This window comes from Polyodon spathula, chromosome 7 (assembly GCF_017654505.1).
Source record: "Polyodon spathula isolate WHYD16114869_AA chromosome 7, ASM1765450v1, whole genome shotgun sequence".
Lineage (NCBI taxonomy): Eukaryota > Metazoa > Chordata > Actinopteri > Acipenseriformes > Polyodontidae > Polyodon > Polyodon spathula.
In genome coordinates this window covers 3,286,638-3,306,764 of record NC_054540.1, presented here as the reverse complement: position 1 = coordinate 3,306,764, position 20,127 = coordinate 3,286,638, and the positions used below count along the sequence as shown (strand labels likewise).

The 20,127-nt window shown below is 41.2% G+C and overlaps 1 protein-coding gene across 10 annotated transcripts in view; it reads left to right on the top strand.

The window, feature by feature from the left end:
* The first annotated feature begins 9,020 nt into the window (after nt 1-9,020).
* Nucleotides 9,021-20,127, top strand: part of LOC121318008 (ATP-binding cassette sub-family C member 9-like) — a 61,834-nt gene continuing 50,727 nt past the window's right edge. For 2 of the 10 annotated variants that reach the window (XM_041254169.1, XM_041254173.1), the window contains exons 1-8: nt 11,905-11,937; nt 12,922-13,144; nt 14,507-14,675; nt 15,722-15,863; nt 16,507-16,628; nt 17,498-17,664; nt 18,392-18,634; nt 19,527-19,727. In XM_041254169.1, the coding sequence (XP_041110103.1) occupies nt 14,531-14,675; nt 15,722-15,863; nt 16,507-16,628; nt 17,498-17,664; nt 18,392-18,634; nt 19,527-19,727 (1,020 nt within the window). In that variant the 5' untranslated portion in view covers nt 11,905-11,937; nt 12,922-13,144; nt 14,507-14,530. Of the gene's footprint in view, nt 9,136-11,606; nt 11,757-11,904; nt 11,938-11,994; nt 12,194-12,318; nt 12,378-12,921; nt 13,145-14,506; nt 14,676-15,721; nt 15,864-16,506; nt 16,629-17,497; nt 17,665-18,391; nt 18,635-19,523; nt 19,728-20,127 lie in introns of those variants that run through there. The other 8 variants (XM_041254170.1, XM_041254165.1, XM_041254166.1 and 5 more) reach the window with 7 other exon arrangements.

Below are 20,127 nucleotides of genomic sequence, written 5' to 3'. Positions count from 1 at the left end.
GTTTAACACATAAGGAATTAAATATTAAGAAACTATACACAATGATAGTGTATAAAGTATCCCATTAAAAGAAACCAACACTCCAGCTAACAGCGGGAGCTGTTTGCATACTTTTATTAAAAGTACAGATGTCATCATCATCATCATTGCACCAATGACCAGTGGTGCTGAAATAAAAACAGTGTTCTTACTGGAAATGATCCTCCTTACCTACACCAATAAACGTCCCACTGTCATGAGACATGGGCAGCAGATAGCAAGTTCAGCAATGTTGAAATGCATCTTTAATCATCTTGCTGAAATGCATGTTAGTCAATCTGATGATGTAAGGAAATGGGGAAACAAGAGGTTGATAATAAAACGGTTGATAATAGTCTTCGCTTTCAGAGGTGTAGTTCTGGAAACATCCAGCGAGAGAGTTTTCATTTGAATTGGTGCTGCTATACCTACAGTTTGTATACTTCCTGCAGGTTCACAGAAGAAGCCCCATGACAATGCTTAACTAGTTATGTCTTTCCTAAGGGTGGCCCATCAGGAAATCAAATAGTCTCAGTTGTCTCTTGCAGGGGATTAAGTCAAGGGATTCCAGCTCAGTCTTTCACTTCAGTCTGGATCCTGTCCCTTACTGTCATGTAGCTCGTAGGAGAGGAAGGGCCCTATTAGCTGTAACACAAGTGACCGGGGAGAGGAACCCAAGAGTTTCCATCAATCCCACAATGTTGCAGAATGCAGGGGATTCAGCCGGAAGTAACTGGAACAGCCCTGCTAATTGCTAGCTGGGACAGGGATAAGGTGATCTGCCACGTGTCACTGCTGGTTTGTTAAAGATGCCAGAGTCATGCATTAGCTGGCTGAGGTGTGATGTTCTGTGCAGGTTTGGGGTCCATTCCTGTTTTTCAATTCCAATTCCTTTATAGAATCAATTCCAATTCCTTATGAAGGAATTACAATTGATCTTTTAGAGACATGATCATTGTGATTGCTCAGCTGCTTTCATTTGAAGCCAGCTTAATTGACTAACAGTGACTTCAATTTCATTTGTTGCCACTGTGAGAAGTTCATTTAAATATTGTACTGCTAATTGCAATTTTGATCAATGATGTGTTGGGATTGATTAAAGGGAATTAGAACTGATTCATTTAATAAATTCAGTCTGTCAGTCTGCTTCTATAGTTTCAGTGGTGTGTTTGGGTGGATGTTGTGAAATTTCAGAAAGCAGGGGCAATAAAATTAGATTTCCTGTCAGCTTTATTAAAAAACAGTAAACAACAATAAAGCAAGTTTCATTTCAAGGGCCCTCTTAGGGGTATGAAAGAAAAATAACGCACATCATGGAAAAAAAAAACTATATTTTTGTACAACTTAGTTTAATGAATGGAAACTTTTTGATCTGTCATTTCCCAATGAATCCCTTTCTATTGCAATCAGTTGTGGGAGTCCAAGATTGGCTGGGACCAGTGGCATTTTCATCCTATAATACGTGAACTGTGGGGTCTTAATCATCCAGGCGTTGGGTTTTTTCCCCTTGAATTCCTGCTTGTGCTGTGATAACTGTTGGGTTTGTTTAAACTGTATATTTGGAGGGAAGCCAGCTGTCGAGCTGGAGTTGTGGGATTCAATTAAAGTAGTAGTTCTAGTTTTCACTGATAATCCACAGGGGATCTAAACACACGCAGATGGGAGCTGGGGGCTTGTTTCCCTCTTTGGGATTGCACAATGCTTTCTCACGCTGCGAGCCAGAGGATGAGAGCAAACTTTAGCACAGATAATGCTGCTGGACGAGCTTCACCAGGGAACACATTACCACGGTATTGCTAGTTTTATTTTGTGTGTGTGACAAATTGACAGAAATAATGCTGCAGTGCAATATAATAGCACAGCCCCTCCCCAGTCAGCCTTGCCAGCCTCTGCCTGTGAGGCAGTATTGTATCGGCTCCCTCTGTGGATCACCTAGTAAAAACACAGCTGCCCTGTGAGGCAGTATTGTATCAGCTCCCCCTGTGGATCACCTAGTAAAAGCACAGCTGCCCTGTGAGGCAGTATTGTATCAGCTCCCCCTGTGGATCACCTAGTAAAAGCACAGCTGCCCTGTGAGGCAGTATTGTATCAGGGCAAGCAATAGTGCTGTTTAAACTCCTACTGCACAGCAGTTTCATCCATTCCATGTTTTCACTATGAGCTTGATTAGCCCCAGTGTACAGGTAACAAGCTCAGGTGTGTCTTATTAAACTCATAGTAAAACCAGGAATGGATCAAACTCCTATGCAATAGTACAATAGGGGTATTATTTCCATCCCTGGTTTACCATTTCAGTTTTGTAAGAAAAGAGGGGAGGTGGGTGGGTGGGGAGGGGGGGGTAAAATTGATCTAAAAAAATAACCATTTAGTAAGTATGAATTGTAACTGTTTCAGATGGTCTGTGGGTCAGACTAGGGAGAGTTCCCATGGGGGCCTTAAAACATTCATTAAACTTTTTCACCCAAGTACAAAGGCACATTTTCAGAGAGGATTCAGTATAAAATAAAGCAGAAGAACAAAGTAACTACTCCTTCTTGTGAGCTGTGTCTTGTTTAATTTGGTTACAGTTTCCTCTCAGAAAAGTAGCTTTTTCACTTGCTTGAAAATATAAGCAAAAGTGTAATATGCTGGTGTTTAACAATGGAATACTTGTAATGATGTCTTCATAGTATTTGCAGTCTGCTTCTCCCTGTCATCGTGACGTTGAAGTGTTATCATGTTGAGGAATCTGAGGGCAGGGCACACTTTCCTGGCTCGAGGAGGTGTGCATCCTAGCACATCTATTAGAGTGAGTCCCAGCCCTGGTACATGTATGCCATTCCTCTGGTGTACCTAGGTCACAGGAACAAACAGAGTCCTCTCACGGTGCTTGCCCTGCCAGCTTATATTGGCAGGGGAGACACTGTTATCACATATCTGAAGTGTGCTGTCATAGAAGGCAAGGGTTCTATTACCTAGAGTAGCAGAATGCTGGGGTGCTGATTGATTTCTGTTGGATTATGATAGGCCAATAAGTTTCCTTAGGAATGGGGTGGGAGGATTCGCAAGCTGGTTCAACACCTGTTGAGGAATAAGGAGTGCATACTGACAGACATACGCAACATGTGGAGCAGCTTCACATGAAGATAGGAAGATCGCATATCATGATACTAGTGTAATCTGATGCTCAGTGAAATGAATCCTAAGTTTTAATTTAAAAAAAAAACTGCAGCTATGCCTGTAAGATTGCATTCAGAATGGTTTTACTGGGTGCACAGAGGTTTGCATGTATTCTGCTTGGTAACAAGGAAGGCGTGCTGAAAGTTGGAGTGAGTCAATGCTCACCGTTGCTATTCAGGTAGATTGCTGATTGCTGTGAATACAAAATTGTTTTAAATTCAGTGTTAAAAATGAAACCCTCTCAGGATGCAACAAAAAGCACACTATAAACTTGAGAAGAAATAATTACTGATAAATAAGTCGTTCTAATAACTTATGGTAAAATTTGAAGTGTTTGGCAAGTGTCTCTATACTAAATGTTTTCCTCTTAACATTAACATTTGCATTGGCAAACAATAAAGCTTTGTATAAGTGTTTAAACACATGCGTTGTAAAAATGTGATCCCTGCGTGCATACCTGGCCTGCCAGTTACTCTTATCATCACAAATGTTTAAGCAAGGAAGGACAATGCAAGTCAAGTCTCTTTGGAAATGCATTACTTGGTTTAAATGTCTATCTGCAGTACTATAAATCTGTGCAAAAGTAATTCCAAAGATGCTTCCGCTATGTGATGGGAACATTTCTCCATGGGGCGATTCCATCTTCTTCCAGATTCCCTCGAGAAGCCTGGTTCCATGCTCCTTCCTTTGATGCGACTCTCAGGGACAACCCTGCACAGTCACTGCAGGAACCAGCCAGCTCCCTCGCTGGGGGAGGAAGGGTGATGTGAATCCCAGCTGGCTTCTGCTCTGTCCAGTGTCTCAGCACAGGGACACACTGTCCCCAGCATGCCTGCTACGTCACATTGGAGCAGTTCATGAAAGTTCCCTGTTCTCCCAGTCTTGGATGTTTAACATCGTGTTTGGAGGGTTGGTGGCTGCGGGCAGATGTTTGTGTGTGTAGACGACCAGACTGCACTGCGCCGCTGCAAGCTGCACGTACGGCTTGAGAGTGCAACGAGGAAGTCGTGTTGTTAGGAGATAATCCAGAGCAAACAATGAATGGAACAGTAGGGTTTCATTTGAATGCTTTCCTTGGAGAAACTGCTTTTATAGAAATGCAGTCTTTTAGAAATACAGCACAGAACAGATGAAGGTAGTTGAACCCATGTGCAGGTTCACAGGCCAACACCGTCTGAGCCCAAATTCATTTGTGGAGCCAGCAGACAGAGAGAACGGCAGGAAAAGTTCACTTACAGTCTGCCAGACAAAAAGTAATGTTGTGTATATGGAGCGGCAGGTGTATTGTGTAAAACAGTCTCGTATAGCCTGGCTCAGTGTGTCACTTGATGCAGTATAAAACAGTGTGTTCCTTGTTATTACTCTGAGGTGCTGAAAATAAAAACGCATTTCACGAATGACCTAAAACATAAACTCTCGGGTGTACTCCAAGATTCTAACACTAACCGTTGTTCCCAAATGGTCTTTGTGAAAGAGTAAACGGTAACACTTTACATGAAGTGTCTGTAATTACTGTGTATTTGCATAGTAGTTACTTAGTGAACACGTGTAAGTACACATAATTACGATGTTATTATGCGTATTTTTTGCATGATATAACCCCAGTCATAATAGCTAACCTGATCCCTAAATCAAAACCTAACGCTAACCTGATCCCTAACTAACCCTACCTCTGACCCTAACCTCAACCCTAACTCTAAACCTAACCATAACCTGATCCCTAACCCTAACCTGAACCCTAATTCTAACCCTAAACCTAACCTTAACCGATCCCTAACTAAACCTAACACTAAACCTAACCCTAACCTGATCCCTTACTAAACCTAACACTAAACCTAAACCTAACTCTAACCATAATCCTAACCTGATCCCTAACTAAGCCTAACCCTTTTCTGAATTGTGTACTTACATATATCATCCAAAAAGGTGTATACATTAAGTACATTGTAACTATGCATAACAACATTGTAATTGTGTGTAAGCACACATGTATTTCCTATGTAACTGCTATGTAAGTGCACAGTAACTAGACACTTAATGTAAAGTGTTACAGAGTAAATGTGTTTGACCAGAGGAAATCAACAGAAGACAACAATAATAGTGATGACTGAATCAAGGTAGGTCACCTTAATATGAGAATTAGAGAAGGCCAGGGGGGTGAGGGTTTGGGGCTGGATCTGAGAGTGTGTGGGGCTGCCTCTAATAAACTGAAGTTAATGGGAACATTGATGGTGCCTTGATAGCTGGAAAGGAAAAGAAAATAATACCGAGCCTATTGATTTATATGAAATGTGCATTCGTTACAGCAAGTATAGTGTAACACTTGATTCTGGCAGACACCTCATTAGGAGGGAATGTGCTTTTTAAAATACTGTTGCTGTTTCACGTTGCTTTATTTCCACATCTGTAAATGTTTGAAAAAGTATAAAGACTAAGCAGCCACCGTTAATAGCAGCACTTTAAATATATGTCACTGGGCTGTTCTAATGGGTTTTTTGGTGGCAGTCTGGCAGCTTTGAGGTTAGTCATTGATATAAAGTCATGACTGTGTTTGTTTACAGTGGCTGTGACAACTCCTTCAATGAACTATTTAACACAAGATTCCTCTTGGCCCTGGATCCCTGTCATCATCTTCTTCTGAACATACTGCTGTTCTTCCCCCCACACGAAATTGAGAGAACACATGAGCATAGCGTTAGCTTTGCTCAACTGTGCAGGGATGGGAATAAGACTACGTTTTGCATAGCAGTTTCACCCATTCCAGGTTTTTAAGTGTGCTTGATTATGGTTTTAATTTATTATTATTATTATTATCCTCCTAGTGTATAGGCTAAAAGCTCAGGTGTGTCTCCTTAGACTCATAGTAAAACCAGGAATGGATTTGCTATGCACACACATACTATCTTGCACATAAGAAGCAAGTTGTAAACTGCAGGCTTGTTCTCAACCTGATTTTGGTGGAGAGCAAGGATTTATTATTAATGTGTCTGAGAGTATACATAGTTTAAACTAACTCTGAAACAGCCAAGGAAATCTCTATTTTCAATTAAGCAAAAGTGACTTAAATACAGTTCCACTGTATTCTAGCCAGGATGTAACCAACAAGAATTAAAAGAAATGTAAACATGGTTTGAACTGTTTATTTTATTACTGTATTAAATGGCATCTTGAAACATGAGGAGTGCTCCAACTCAACTCAAAGCAAATCAGTAACGCAAGCTACAAAAACAAACTGATTACACAAACGTGAACACAGGGTCTGCTATGTGTGAGACTAAGCTCATCCATGGCTGGACTGGAAAATGGGAACACTCACAAAATGGTGGGTGGGGTCCGGGTAATATAAAACAATGATGTGACATGAAAACGACCACGACACCACCACAAACGCAGACACGACCATTACTCAAACCAGCAGAGCATTATCAGTGTAAATTATACTATATTAGAATAAAACAAAGGGGTTGCTATCATTTCTAACAAGTGCCCTGACCTATTTTTTCCCATGAATACCATGTGCGAGAGTGTATGAGTGTGCGTGTCAGCATTGTTAGTTAAAAGTGCTTCAGTGCATTGATATACAGAACTGTATAGTACATACTTCAGGTGACGTATTTCTTCTTGGAATTCTGGCACTGAAAGACTCTTGAGTACTACGCATTCACATTTGTAGTATTTATGATGCATGTTTGCTTAACGACCTACATTAAGCCCAAGACATTTATTAGAGCATGTGTATTCTACCTCTGACTGACGTAGGGATAAGCTCACAAGCAACATTGCACCCTGTGCTGTCAGAATAATAAAGATGAATCTCTGGAATTAATGCTCTTTAGATAGAAGCCATTTTACCCTCCTTTATCTATTGAATACCCTTGGAAAATTTTAAACATTGTTATTTTGAATACCCTCTTTTCTCAGATAATCTTTTTTTAAAACCTGTGCACAAGTTTTATTTTATTCAGCTACAGTAAATCCCTAATACATCATAATTCTTGACTATCACCAACACTGTATATACTTAATTCTCTGTTTAACAGACTTTCCTGAGTTTCAAAAGGACGCCAATGAGAAAAGCACACATTCCAATCAGAGTGTAGAGAATGACCATATCACACATTAAACAGCATCAGTCATAAACAGACAGGTGTTAATGTTACTAAGAGACTTCTCATGAGGTACCTTGCATATCCTTTGTATAGATTCATTTCAAACGTGGGTATTTCACAATATTTACATTATATGACATATACCAGCTCACTCAACTCTTCCCAGGAGATATGAGTTTGTTTCAATTCCATTTTGTTTATACCCTGTGTGGCAGGATGGCTGATGTGATGATAAATGTGACGTCAAGTTCCAGGAAAGCAGAACAAAAAACGACGTGGCTGCGCAGTTTCCCATTAAACAAAAAAGACTTTTCAAAACACAATAAAAGGGCACAACGGCCAAACAAAACTACAATACAGAAAATAAAAAGTACAAATACCTCAATAAAACAAAGGCCACCATAATTCCCTAACAACACTGTACAGCTCCTCCAAACTCCAACCAACCTTAATGAGCCTGAAGCTGGGCTTATATAGCAGGTGGTTAGGAGCTAATTGCACAATTGACAATTAATAATCTCCTAACTACCTGCACCTGATCAATCATCCCTGGATGCGAATTAATCCCATCCTAGCCAAACACTAATACAACTGCATTCTAATTAATACATAGCCAGTTTTCAAATAGCAGAATATACAAAATACAAACAATAATAACAATAAATCATAATACAGATATATAGGGGGGCGGGCACCCCGTCAGACCCTGGTAAGGATTTTTTAAACAAAGTTGAACAGTTCTCATTTCCTAACTTCATCGCATCAGTGTTGCAATGTCCATATAATATATATATATATATATATATATATATATATATTTTTTTTTTTTTTTCAGGTAGAAGATTTTAAAGTATAAACCAATACAACATGTTTATAGGTGAAGCTCAAAGTGAGGTCATGTTTGTGCTCACTGTGTGTATTTACACTGTTCAGTAAAAAAAACAAAATATTGTTTATTTATTAACCTTAATTCATCTCAGCATTCCATTCTATCTACAGTACTCTATCTGTCTGTTTAATGAGTTAGGGATAGGACTGGCAAATTCTCTGAATAAAAGCAGGCAGAGTGTCTCCTGTAATGATGGTCACCCAGGACAACCAATGGCATCTAGTGGTCATTCAATTGTTCCCATAGAGAAGGGCTTCTCAAACTCTATCCTGGGGAACCCTTTTGGCTGCTGGTTTTCATTCCAACCGAGCTCTTAATTACTTAACTACCCTTAATTGAACTGATCATTTGCTTAATTAGACCTTTTTAGCTTTTTCAGCTCTTGAACAGTTGCATATTTCAAGTTAGCTGTAACATTTTTATAAGTAACTTGAAATGCAACTGTTTAAGAGCTGAAAACAAGTAATAGATCTAACTAAGCAAATGATCAGTTCAATTAAGGGTTTAGTTAAGTAATTGAGAGCTCGGTTGGACTGAAAACCAGCAGCCACAGGGGGTCCCCAGGACAGAGTTTGAGAAGCCGTGCCATAGAGAAGGATGTGCTTTTACATTTAATCATGCAGCTTAGCGGCTGTGTGACCCATTCACCATTCACTGAAATATCCTCTGGCTACAGCAGGTGGAAAAGGAGCTGCATTGAGCTGAGAGAGATAATCACGAAGGGTATTTTGGTGCACTCTTATCTTTTCTAACATGCTTTGAGAATGCACAAGCGAGGTGTCATTAGAGGAATGCTAACCAAGGGTTAGACACCCATTTGCTTAACTCTCGTTAGCCCCAGCACTACAGTCACATCCTCCCTCTATTCTGCTCACAGGCTTTAGGATCTTTGCTTGTACTACAGATGGAACGTGGCTGCTTCTACCCTATCACTGCAAGTGGCCAGTGGTCTACACAAAGGTATTGTGCCAGGGACTTTTACAATACCTGATCAATGGTCACATGTAATCTGTACATGTATTTGTAATCGAATGTTCATACATAAGCTGTGTGTAACTGTGTGATCTGGTTTTGCTGTTTTTGAAGATTGATTTGCTACCGCCAAAGAACAATTAAGTGTGGCAGGATTTCATTTTAATTATGGCGTCTCATTCCTTATAGCAGCTTTAGTTTAAAGTGTAACAAAACAGACAAAAATGATGAGGATAATTTGTTGATTTTAGTTGTTTTAGCATTAGAAGATTAAAATATATCAAAATATCACAGTACAAAGCATCGCGTTATAAAATATTAACATTATAGAATATTATAATACAGATAAGAAAGTACAACAAGATCAAATTCAAGTAAGGTCATAAAGAATACAATAAATTATAAGAGCAGGTTCAACTAAGCAACTGAAACTTATAGTAAATATCTGCTTATATGAGTAAAGTCCAGTAAGAACATGTAGTAAGTGTGATAGATGGATGAGAACGATTTCAAATAAGAGCAATTATAAAAAACGTGAGTATGGTTACCTATACGGGTGAAATCAAATACAAAATACAGTAAGTAGTGACAGTTAGGAGCAGTAGTTGAATGCGGCAAGGTATGGAGCAGTTCAGTACAAGTACAAGCTGATGCAAGTACTGGAACAACTGAGTGCTATTGTGGCAAAGTGCCCGCCCCTGTGTGTATTTTGTGTTGTGTGTTAATGTTTGTGTATAGTCATTGGTACATGGGATATAAACTGGTCTGTGTAACATGAGTGTTTAAAATGCATATTTGTATTTAGGATTGCACAGCACTTCACATGCAAGTAAAATGTAATAACACGTGAGCACGGGGAATTGCACTTTATTAATTCACGTGCAGTTGTACCACGACTCCAATTGAATGATTGATTAGCAATCGAGTCTCGGTACAGCTGCATAAAAGCTGCATGTTTGCACTCACTCGGGGTTGTGTGTTTGATGAGTGGAGAACGGGATTGGAGATGAAGGTAATTGTAAAAGATAAGAAAAATAGAAGCTCATTGTGTTTTGTTTAGTGATAGTCCGTTTGTTTGTCTTTTTTGTTTTGGCGAATGTGTCGCGTCCTGTGTTTTTTGTTTGTTACAACCATTTATTTTCTGTCTGTTCTGTTCACTCATTAAATGCTGAGCAAAGCCATTCGCTCAGCTCCACCAAACTCCACCTCTCTGTTGTTTATTTCCTGTTTCTGGTCTGACATCACCCACTGCAACTGTCTTTGTGACAGCCATATAGTCCAGTATGGTCAAGAGTTGTGCTGTGTTACTGCTACTATTTCATGTATTATGCTACTGTCATGTATTCTGCACTTTCCACTGTATTTAATGTATTATACATTGTTATTTCTTTTACTGTATATCATGTATTATGTATTTCTCTGTATTATGTATTTTCTTGTTGTTACTGCATCTTGTAAAACACTTTGTGATGTTGGTCCACTATGAAATGCGCTATATAAAATAAAGATTGATTGATTGGTTGATTTTCAGATGCTCCCTGAACAGGTGTGTCTTGAGGAGGCACCTGAAGGTGGTCAGGGACTGAGCAGTCCTGATATCTGTGGGTAGGTCGTTCCACCACTGAGGGGCGAGAGTGGAGAAGGAGCGGGCTCTGGAAGTGGGGGAGCGGGCACAGCTAGTCTGCTGGAGGTGGAGGAGCTGATGGGGCGAGAGGGGGTAGCAGAGTAGCGTAGGAGAAATGAGGATGGGAAACGACAAGGCGAGCAGCAGTTTTGGATGAGCTGGAGCGGGTAGCAGAGGCAGAAATGCTGGGCAGATAGGAGTGCAGTAGTCAAGGCGGGACAGTACAAGGGCTTGAACTAGGAAACTCACTATTCTGAGTATGTTGCTGATGAATTAGGACAGAGAGGGAGGCGCCATGAGCAGAGAGTAGAGTTTGTGACAAACAGGAGCAGTTTCCGTGGAGTGTGCAGGGCAAAAACCAGATTGGAGGGGGTTAAGCAGAGGATGTGTTGACAGGAAAGCAGAGAGCTGGCAGTGTACCACTCGCTCGAGGGTTTAGCGAGGAACAAGAGGAGAGAGACAGGACGATAGTTCTGGAGGGTTGAGGGATCCAGGGAGGGTTCTTTTAGGATGGGGGTAGTGCAAGCCATGTTTGAAGGCAGAGGGGAAGCAGACAGAGAGCGTACAGGTGTTGTGGAGAGGAAATAAAAGAGTGTAGAGCAGGGGCAGCAGCCTGGAAGAGACGAGTGGGGAGGGGGTCCATGACACACGTGGTGGGTTTATGGCTCTGGAGCAGGGAGGACAGATCTGAGTCCTAAAGGGGCGAGAAGGAGGGTAGAATTAATGGAATCTGTGCTGTAAATGGATAATATTTAATATTTTTCAATATTACCCATTTTCCAAAACAGAGAGCTTTTCTTACTGTGGTTGTATTATGCTTTTTCTTGCCTCTTAGGAATATGACCCATTAGACTGGACAGAATACAAGCAATGAATCCTCACAGAATACAGCCAATGAAATGCTGCAAGAAGACAAGCCCGGAGTCAGGAAGACTGTTGTGTCACTGCGCTCTGCGTGGTGCAAGAAAGGAACCCTATCCTCTGAGTACGCATCTTCCTCGAGTCATTCTGCTATTGACACACTCACTGATCTCCAGCAGCAACTAATCACTGAACCCTCCCAAGACATCAGTGCAGAAATCCTTTTCTTCTTCTTCTTCTTCTTCTTCTTCTTCTTCTTCTTCTTCTTCTTGTCTGTTATGTGTAAATCACATTGCCTCTGAAATGTAAGCATATGCTGTGCATGTCAGTTTTATGAATGGGTGTGTGTGCCTATTTGGAGACCAGCAGGCTCATATTTAATGAATGCTTTATATGCATCGGGCTCACTGCACCATAGTTCCAGGCAGAGCTGTGTCAGCTGTATTGTATTGAATCATTGCCAGCTGATGGTTCCTCTGCCTTTAATCAATGCACATGCGGTCTCCTTGAAATTATCAAACACAAGACATCAGAAACGAAAGATCAATTCACATTTCACCGGTGAGTCTAAACAAACATACATATTTACATGGGTTTAAATTAAATGTTTGTGTGTGTGTGTGTGTGTGTGTGTGTGTGTGTGTGTGTGTGTGTGTGTGTGTGTGTGTGCGTGTTGCCTGTGTATGCAGAGACAGCAGGACACACTTACAACCCAAATGATATAATGATGCTTCGGAATGAATAGGTAGGAACCGCATTTTCGACCGGATTACTATGCTGATTTGAAACGGGCAATAATGCAAACGTTCTGTGCTTTGCAGAAATAGAATGGCATTGTCTGAACGAATAATGCTGATAAGGTTGTACCAAAATGCGGCATTTCTATGTTACGGAATATAATGATCCTACATTGTTTCTTTCATTATGAATTCATACAGATGGCTTTATTTTATGTGCATTTAAAACGGCAGAACTTATAGACGACTGAGTAGCAAAATGTACTGCCATGTCAATTTGTGAAGGTTTAAGGTTTTGAAAATCAATAAACATACATGGTTATTATCAATTGTCCGCACATAAATCGAAAACTAAACATTAAGAAAAACCGACTACAGAATGTGCGCTGTGTTATTATTATTATTATTATTATTATTATTATTATTATTATTATTATTATTATTAGTAGTAGTAGTAGTCGTATTTAACGTTGTTTCTAGGGATGTTATTCTACAGCATCGTATACAATACGTCCATGACAAAGTATTCGTTTTTTTACAATTTCTCTCCAGCACTGTTATGACAGGTCCTTTCACAGAAGAAAGCGAGTACCAGAAGAGTGTTTGGAAACTCGATAGGAGGGAGCCAAGCAGGCAGCTGATCCGGCGCGTCTAAAAATAAGCAGCGTACACTCAGACTGCTTCTCTCTCCTTTGCACGAAAATCAGCGAATAGGAATCAATGTGAACAAATAACCAACGGGATATATACATACATATAACACATTGTTATCGAGGTAAGGCTGTATTTTATTTCCTGTAGGGTGTCAACAACACAAAGAGCCCTTTTAATTTTAAATATATGTTTTATTAACTTACAGTTAGGATTACAGCCTGCACGCTTCATAAAGTCGAAGTAATGCACAAAGCCTGGGGTGGGTTTAACCGTGAGGCTATTTTTAAAAACCTTGAAGCTGGATATGCTTTCAGAAATGTTACATTACTGAGCTAGCTGCATGGTTTTTTAAAATGTTTTATATATATCTTGCATTGCCATTGTCATGATGATCTTGCTTACAGTTTTAAATGAAGTCGTTAATTCCTCTGTGGTTACTGAATAGGGTGGACTTCACCGTGTTGTAAGTTATTCGTGGCTCAACATTAGGTTTTTGTAAGTGTTTATTTTAGAATTTTAGTAATGCCATTTAATAAGCTGGTGAGAAAGCGCGCTTTGTTTCACAACAGAGCTTGTTATGTATGTAAAACGGAAACAAGCGGCACCAGATATGCAGCAGTTTGAAATGGATATGCGTGTACAATGTTTTATGCACCTACTTGTAAAATATAGTTATAAAAGATCCGCTAATCTGTATAGTATTTCTTATTACTTGATTTTCGTATGTGTTTTAAGAAGTCCAGTTCTCACACTGTGAGGTGCTGACTATGGAATATTTCACTGTGGTGTTGTATAATCATATCACTGTTGTACACGCTAGCTAATTAATATCAAGAGCAAACGCCTTCCATTGGCTGCAGTTTCACTGAAATCAAAGCTGTGCTGTGTTCCCTCAAACCTGAGTCACCACCCCCGATTGCTGTGCAGCAGTCACCACACAAGATTCCTCTGCAATGACACCTTACTCAAACTGAACACACCACGAAGACGCATGCACTCACCAGCACTCTGCTAAGACCATTTGATTTGTTAGTCTTTATTCATAAGCATCTGGCTATAGTTAAACCAACAGACCCCTTTATCAAAAATAAATTGATGATCTGATGGTCTCCTTTCTGAAAGAAAACAGTAAAGACAAACGTGTTGTTAGAAGAAAAATCCAGTAATAGTGTTGCCAAATAATATTTCTGGTATAGCTATATGGTACTGTATTAGAAGCGGGGGTGTTATGATACTCTAATGTCATGATACCATGTAAGTGTGGGGTTCGTTTGTAACTCTGAGGAGGTTTGGGATATGGTTGGTTGATCAGTCAGTTTGCAAGAGTGGGCTTCGTTTGTAACTCTGAGGATATGGGTTCCGTTGCCCTGTTAGTGCTCATTGCTACCCAGGCTCAGTCCTGCGTGTTTTATACTGTGGTTGAGCCCCCAAGCAGCTGTTGTTCTCTTCCCTCTAATTGTACTCTTGTTCCCCCCCATGCCAGGCCCTCCAGAGCTGAACAGGAACCATGCCCCTCTCGTTCTGTGGTAATGATAATGCTTCAGCCTACAGTGTGGACGATGGGGTCTTGGACAATGGCTGTTTTGTTGATGCTCTCAACCTGGTCCCCCATGTCTTCCTGCTGTTCATCACTTTCCCCATATTGTTCATCGGTATGTAAATTAACTTCCTTTCGCTCTTGAAAGCATTGTTCAGATAATGCTCCAAAACCAACCCCGTCCCTTATTAAAGAATGTTAGGTAATTGCTCCATAATTAGGACAAAGTAACAGTTCCAAACGCAGCCTAAGCCTACTGGTGCAGATCACATTATAGGAACGTCTTGAGTATTCAGCCCAGACGGAAGTGTCTTCTGACATGCCCACGAGACCAGGAAGAAAGAAAGGGATAAAATACATTTTTGACTTCTGTATTTTATATTTACTTGCAGACTCCTAAAGTTGTGCTCTGTTTTTTGTCCAGGCATATCGGCCCTTATTAAAGTCACTTTCCTGTAAAATATGACATTCACACAGTCTTCGTTGCATTGTATTTTGTGCACACTATTGTGAAAAGTCTTTTGTTTCTTTATCAAACTACACTGTATTAACCTTTTGGTCTTTAGGGTACAATGATAATTGAGATCTTCAGGTAAGATAGTATAGTGAGCACTTAATATTACTATTCATGGACTGAATCAGTGCAGTGCTTCCATGTGCAACAATAGCATGTTACAGATAAAGCCATCAGTACCAGTATCTAATAATACACCCTTTCTGAAAAAGTGTTACCCATTCCTGCTCAGATAAGGTGATAGTATTGCTAATAAAGGGTGAGACAATTGATTTTAAAACTTTATTTCACAGATAAGCCAGACACGTCTGAGCAGTGCTTTGAAAACACACTGGCGTTAGATAAACCAGACACGTCTGAGTGGTGCTTTGAAAACACACTGGCGTTGTAGATAAGCCAGACACGTCTGAGTGGTGCTTTGAAAACACACTGGCGTTAGATAAACCAGACACATCTGAGTGGTGCTTTGAAAACACACTGACGCTAGATAAGCCAGACACGTCTGAGTGGTGCTTTGAAAACACACTGACGCTAGATAAGCCAGACACGTCTGAGTGGTGCTTTGAAAACACACTGACGCTAGATAAGCCAGTCACGTCTGAGTGGTGCTTTGAAAACACTGATGTTGTTTTGTTTTCTTGGCCCAGGCTGGGGGAGTCAGAGCTCTAAGGTTCAGATCCATCACAACACCTGGTTACATTTCCCAGGACACAACATGAGGTGGATCCTAACATTTACACTTCTGTTCGTCCATGTGTGTGAGACAGCTGAAGGGATCGTTTCTGATGGGTGAGTCATGGAGTTATTATTCTTTGTTTATTTAGCAGACGCCTTTATCCAAGACAACTTGCAGAGAGCTATGCATCAGCTGCACAGCTTTCACCCGACAGACAGAGCACAAGGAGACTAAGTGCCTCGCTTAGGGTCACACAATGAGTCAGTGAGTGAGCCGGGATTTGAACCGGGTTACAAGCCTTTTTGTTTAACCACTGGACCACACAGAATCTGTGTTCCATTTGCTTTGCTTCCTGGGGGGGAACCCCATTTATGCAGTACCATGTTGCACACCTAGCAAAGTTTATAGAGGCAGAGTTAAAACATAGATAGGCATAGGCTAGCGAGGCTAACAATCACATAGAAGTATGATGAATCATGGTACTAAGTGCAGTAAATACCTGCTATAGGCATGGAAGAGTATAGTGCAAAACACTTTAGATGGGGTTACTCCATTGCATTCTGAATTATCTGGATAAAATCCCTTTGTCAATCAATTAAATATGAAGTTATTTTAAATATTCAGAAGCTTCACTATTTATGGCATTGGTATTGATTTGGAAGTAGGTAACCTAAGTCGTATCAAGGACCACCTAGCAATGAGATCCTATGCTTTTGAACTACTGCTGAATTCTCGTTATTCCTTCTTTCCTTTCAGGTATATGAAATCCCGCCACCTGCACCTTTTCCTGCCTGCATTCATGGGGTTCATAGCTGCCACTACGTCTGTAGTCTACTACCACAACATCGAAACCTCCAACTTCCCCAAGCTGCTCCTGGGTAAGTGAATGGCGTGCTGGGCTCTTCAGTGAGTGTGTGTGCTGAGCACAGCAGAGTGTGGTGTGTCAGGCTTGTGAACCCTGAGAACTGTGTCCAGATACATGATCAGCATGCACAGGAGCAGGTGCACGTATTTCAAATCCAATTAATTCCTGTTATGTTGTGATTACTTTGTCGGTCAGTCATCAGTCAGTGTTGTTTTCTCTTAATTCTTTGCCGCACACCAGAATGCTTTGTGTTTGCGTGATTTTTTTTTTTTTGAGAGGATGCCTGCTTGACATTGTGCTAATGAAAAGACTGTAATGGATTCCAATTATGTGAAACAAAGTGTAGCTTTAGACAGGCTGTATTTTATTCCATGTGTTAGTTAATTCTGATTATAATACACAGTCTTACAGTTGGGTTTTTATTTTCGATTCTAATTGATAATTAATCATAAAACAACTGCGATCCCAAAAAAATATAAAAGTTTTTTTAGAACATAACAACGTGGCCAAGAGGAGGCCATCAATACCCATCCAGTTCCTGGCAGTTCATGTCTTAAAGAATCCCAGTGGGCTAGGTAACCTATTCTATAAACTCAACACAGTTTCAAAAGACCCGAAGAACTGGAATGGACTGGAAGAACCACTACTCTAGAACCACATTGTGTTTTTCTTTATAGTGTTGCTATAGAGTAACATCTGATCTTAGTGACGAGGTGTCTCAGTCAATCAGCATTAGCTTTAATATCATCATTAGCGCCCCCGCCATCCCCACCCTGATCCATCGAATCATCCGGGTACTTGCTTGCTGTTTTCTGTTAATGCCGCCCAGTTGAATTTGCAGTCGTTTCTCTGGGAATGATGGCTATCCTTGGTGCTCCACAGCCCTGTTTATCTACTGGGTGCTGGCGTTTATCACGAAGACCATCAAGCTGGTGAAGTACTACGAGCACAACGTGGGCGTCCAGCACCTGAGGTTCTGCATCACAGCCATGCTGGTCATTCTGTATGGACTGCTGATGGCAGTGGAGATCAATGTGATCAGGGTCAGGGTAAGTCCGATGCAGATTGTTTCATGCACACATATTGTGCGAGCACAAGCTGTCAAAACTGAAGACTGTCGTGATAGACGGGATCGAGGTATAAAAAAGTGCTTAAAACATTGCTTATCACAAGCTAAAGAGTTTTCTTTCTCAGTCTGTCTGTCCGTGAAGGCTTTCTAGCTCCACTGAGTCCTTGCTATTTACAATCACAGCAGAACTTACATAGTGCAGTTTAACTGGAAATGCATGAAGGTTAACAGTTGTATAACTTTATTGGCTGTGTTGTGCTGACAACACTTTGTAGTTAAGAGCTTTGGCTTTCAATTCCCTGAGAATTCAATTTGAATTTCGGCGCCGACATCTTTATGGCAACTTATCTAAAAAAGTACAAAATGATAAATCAAACAACAGCTGTGTTAAAGGTAACTGCAGTTTTGTTGCCATGGTTTGCAATGTTGGTATTGAATGCAGTTTTGTTGCTATGTTTTGCAATGTTGGTATTCAATGCAGTTTTGTTGCCATTTTTTGCAGTGTTGGTATTCAGTGCACTTCATACAGTTCTCATAGTTTTTGTTATTTTGTCCTGTAAGGATAGCGGCACTGTCATTTTAATTGAATGCCAGGATGGCCTGACCACCCTTTACTGTCAATGTTAACAAACAGTTCCGCGCCTGTGAAATGTTGAACAGAGTTGAGGCAGTTACTAACGCTTCAGTTGTACCTTTCTTTTTTCCAGAGGTATGTCTTTTTTGCAAACCCTCAGAAAGTAAAGCCCCCAGAGGACCTGCAAGATTTGGGTGTCAGATTCTTGCAGCCATTTGTAAATTTACTGTCCAAGGCCACATACTGGTGGATGAACCCACTGATCATCGGTGCTCACAAGAGGCCGATCGACCTGAAGAAGATCGGGAAACTGCCCATTGCCATGAGGGCTTTGACTAACTACATACGCCTGAAGGACGCCTACGAGGAGCAAAGGGTCAGTCACGCATGAACTGTCTTCAGTTAAACCTGCTTGGTGTCAGGAGGCTAGGTGCCATCATTCCCATTTCACTGGAGTTTATTTACTTTTATTGGGCTCACCCTGCATAACGCTGTAGTTGGGAAACTGCTAATGTAGGTATGTTCTGTCATAATGATAATGACTGGTGAACTGACATTATGGGGCAAATGGGAGTCATGATGACCATCCCACCGGCTGTGTGTGAAAGAATTCAAAAACAGCAAACAGCTCAATATCCAAGGGAAGTCAAGGTCTAGTAGGATATTCACCAATCACTAGAAATACTTAATGAAGAAGAAAAATCATTGATAAACTGAAAACTTACTGTTTTAATAATTAGCTTCTATATATACAGGTTTGAAAGGAGGTATAAATGCAGTGTACAAAAATGAAAAACATTAAAAGGCTGTTTTTGTTTATTCATAAATGAGTGCTAAACAAAATGGATTTCATGAATCACTCATCTCAGAATGTACAGCAGTGCAGCTTGAAAATATGCTCGTGGTAGATTGATGCACAGGCTTGTGAGTTCTCAAGTTTGATGAGTGTGTTCTCTTACTGTCCTGTCTGCTGTCTGTTGCTTGAATCTGCGCTTGTGGCAGATTGATGCACAGGCTTGTGAGTTATCAAGGCTGATGAGTGTGTTCTCTTACTGTCCTGTCTGCTGTCTTTTGCTGAATCTGCGCTTGTGGCAGATTGATGCACAGGCTTGTGAGTTATCAAGGTTGATGAGTGTGTTCTCTTACTGTCCTGTCTGCTGTCTGTTGCTTGAATCTGCGCTTGTGGCAGATTGATGCACAGGCTTGTGAGTTCTCAAGGTTGGTGAGTGTGTTCTCTTACTGTCCTGTCTGCTGTCTGTTGTTAGAAGATGGTGGCAGACCAGACTGACAAGAGTCCGTCTATCTGGAGGTCCATGTACCGAGCGTTTGGGAGGCCCATCCTTCTTAGCAGCACCTTCCGCTACCTGGCCGACCTGCTGGGCTTCGCTGGACCTCTCTGCATCTACTGCATCCTCCTGCGGCTCGACGACCGGAAAAGCCCCCAGATAAGCGAGCAGAAGAACGTCACTGTACGTATTCCTCACAGGAGAGCGAGGTGCTGTGCACTCCACACACAGGGCACAGTACCTATTCCTCACAGGACAGCGAGGTGCTGTGCACTCCACACACAGGGCACTGTACGTATTCCTCACAGGAGAGCCAGGTGCTGTGCACTCCACACACAGGGCACTGTACGTATTCCTCACAAGAGAGCGAGGTGCTGTGCACTCCACACACAGGGCACTGTACGTATTCCTCACAGGAGAGCGAGGTGCTGTGCACTCCACACACAGGGCACAGTACCTATTCCTCACAGGAGAGCGAGGTGCTGTGCACTCCACACACAGGGCACTGTGCGTATTCCTCACAGGAGAGCGAGGTGCTGTGCACTCCACACACAGGGCACAGTACCTATTCCTGACAGGAGAC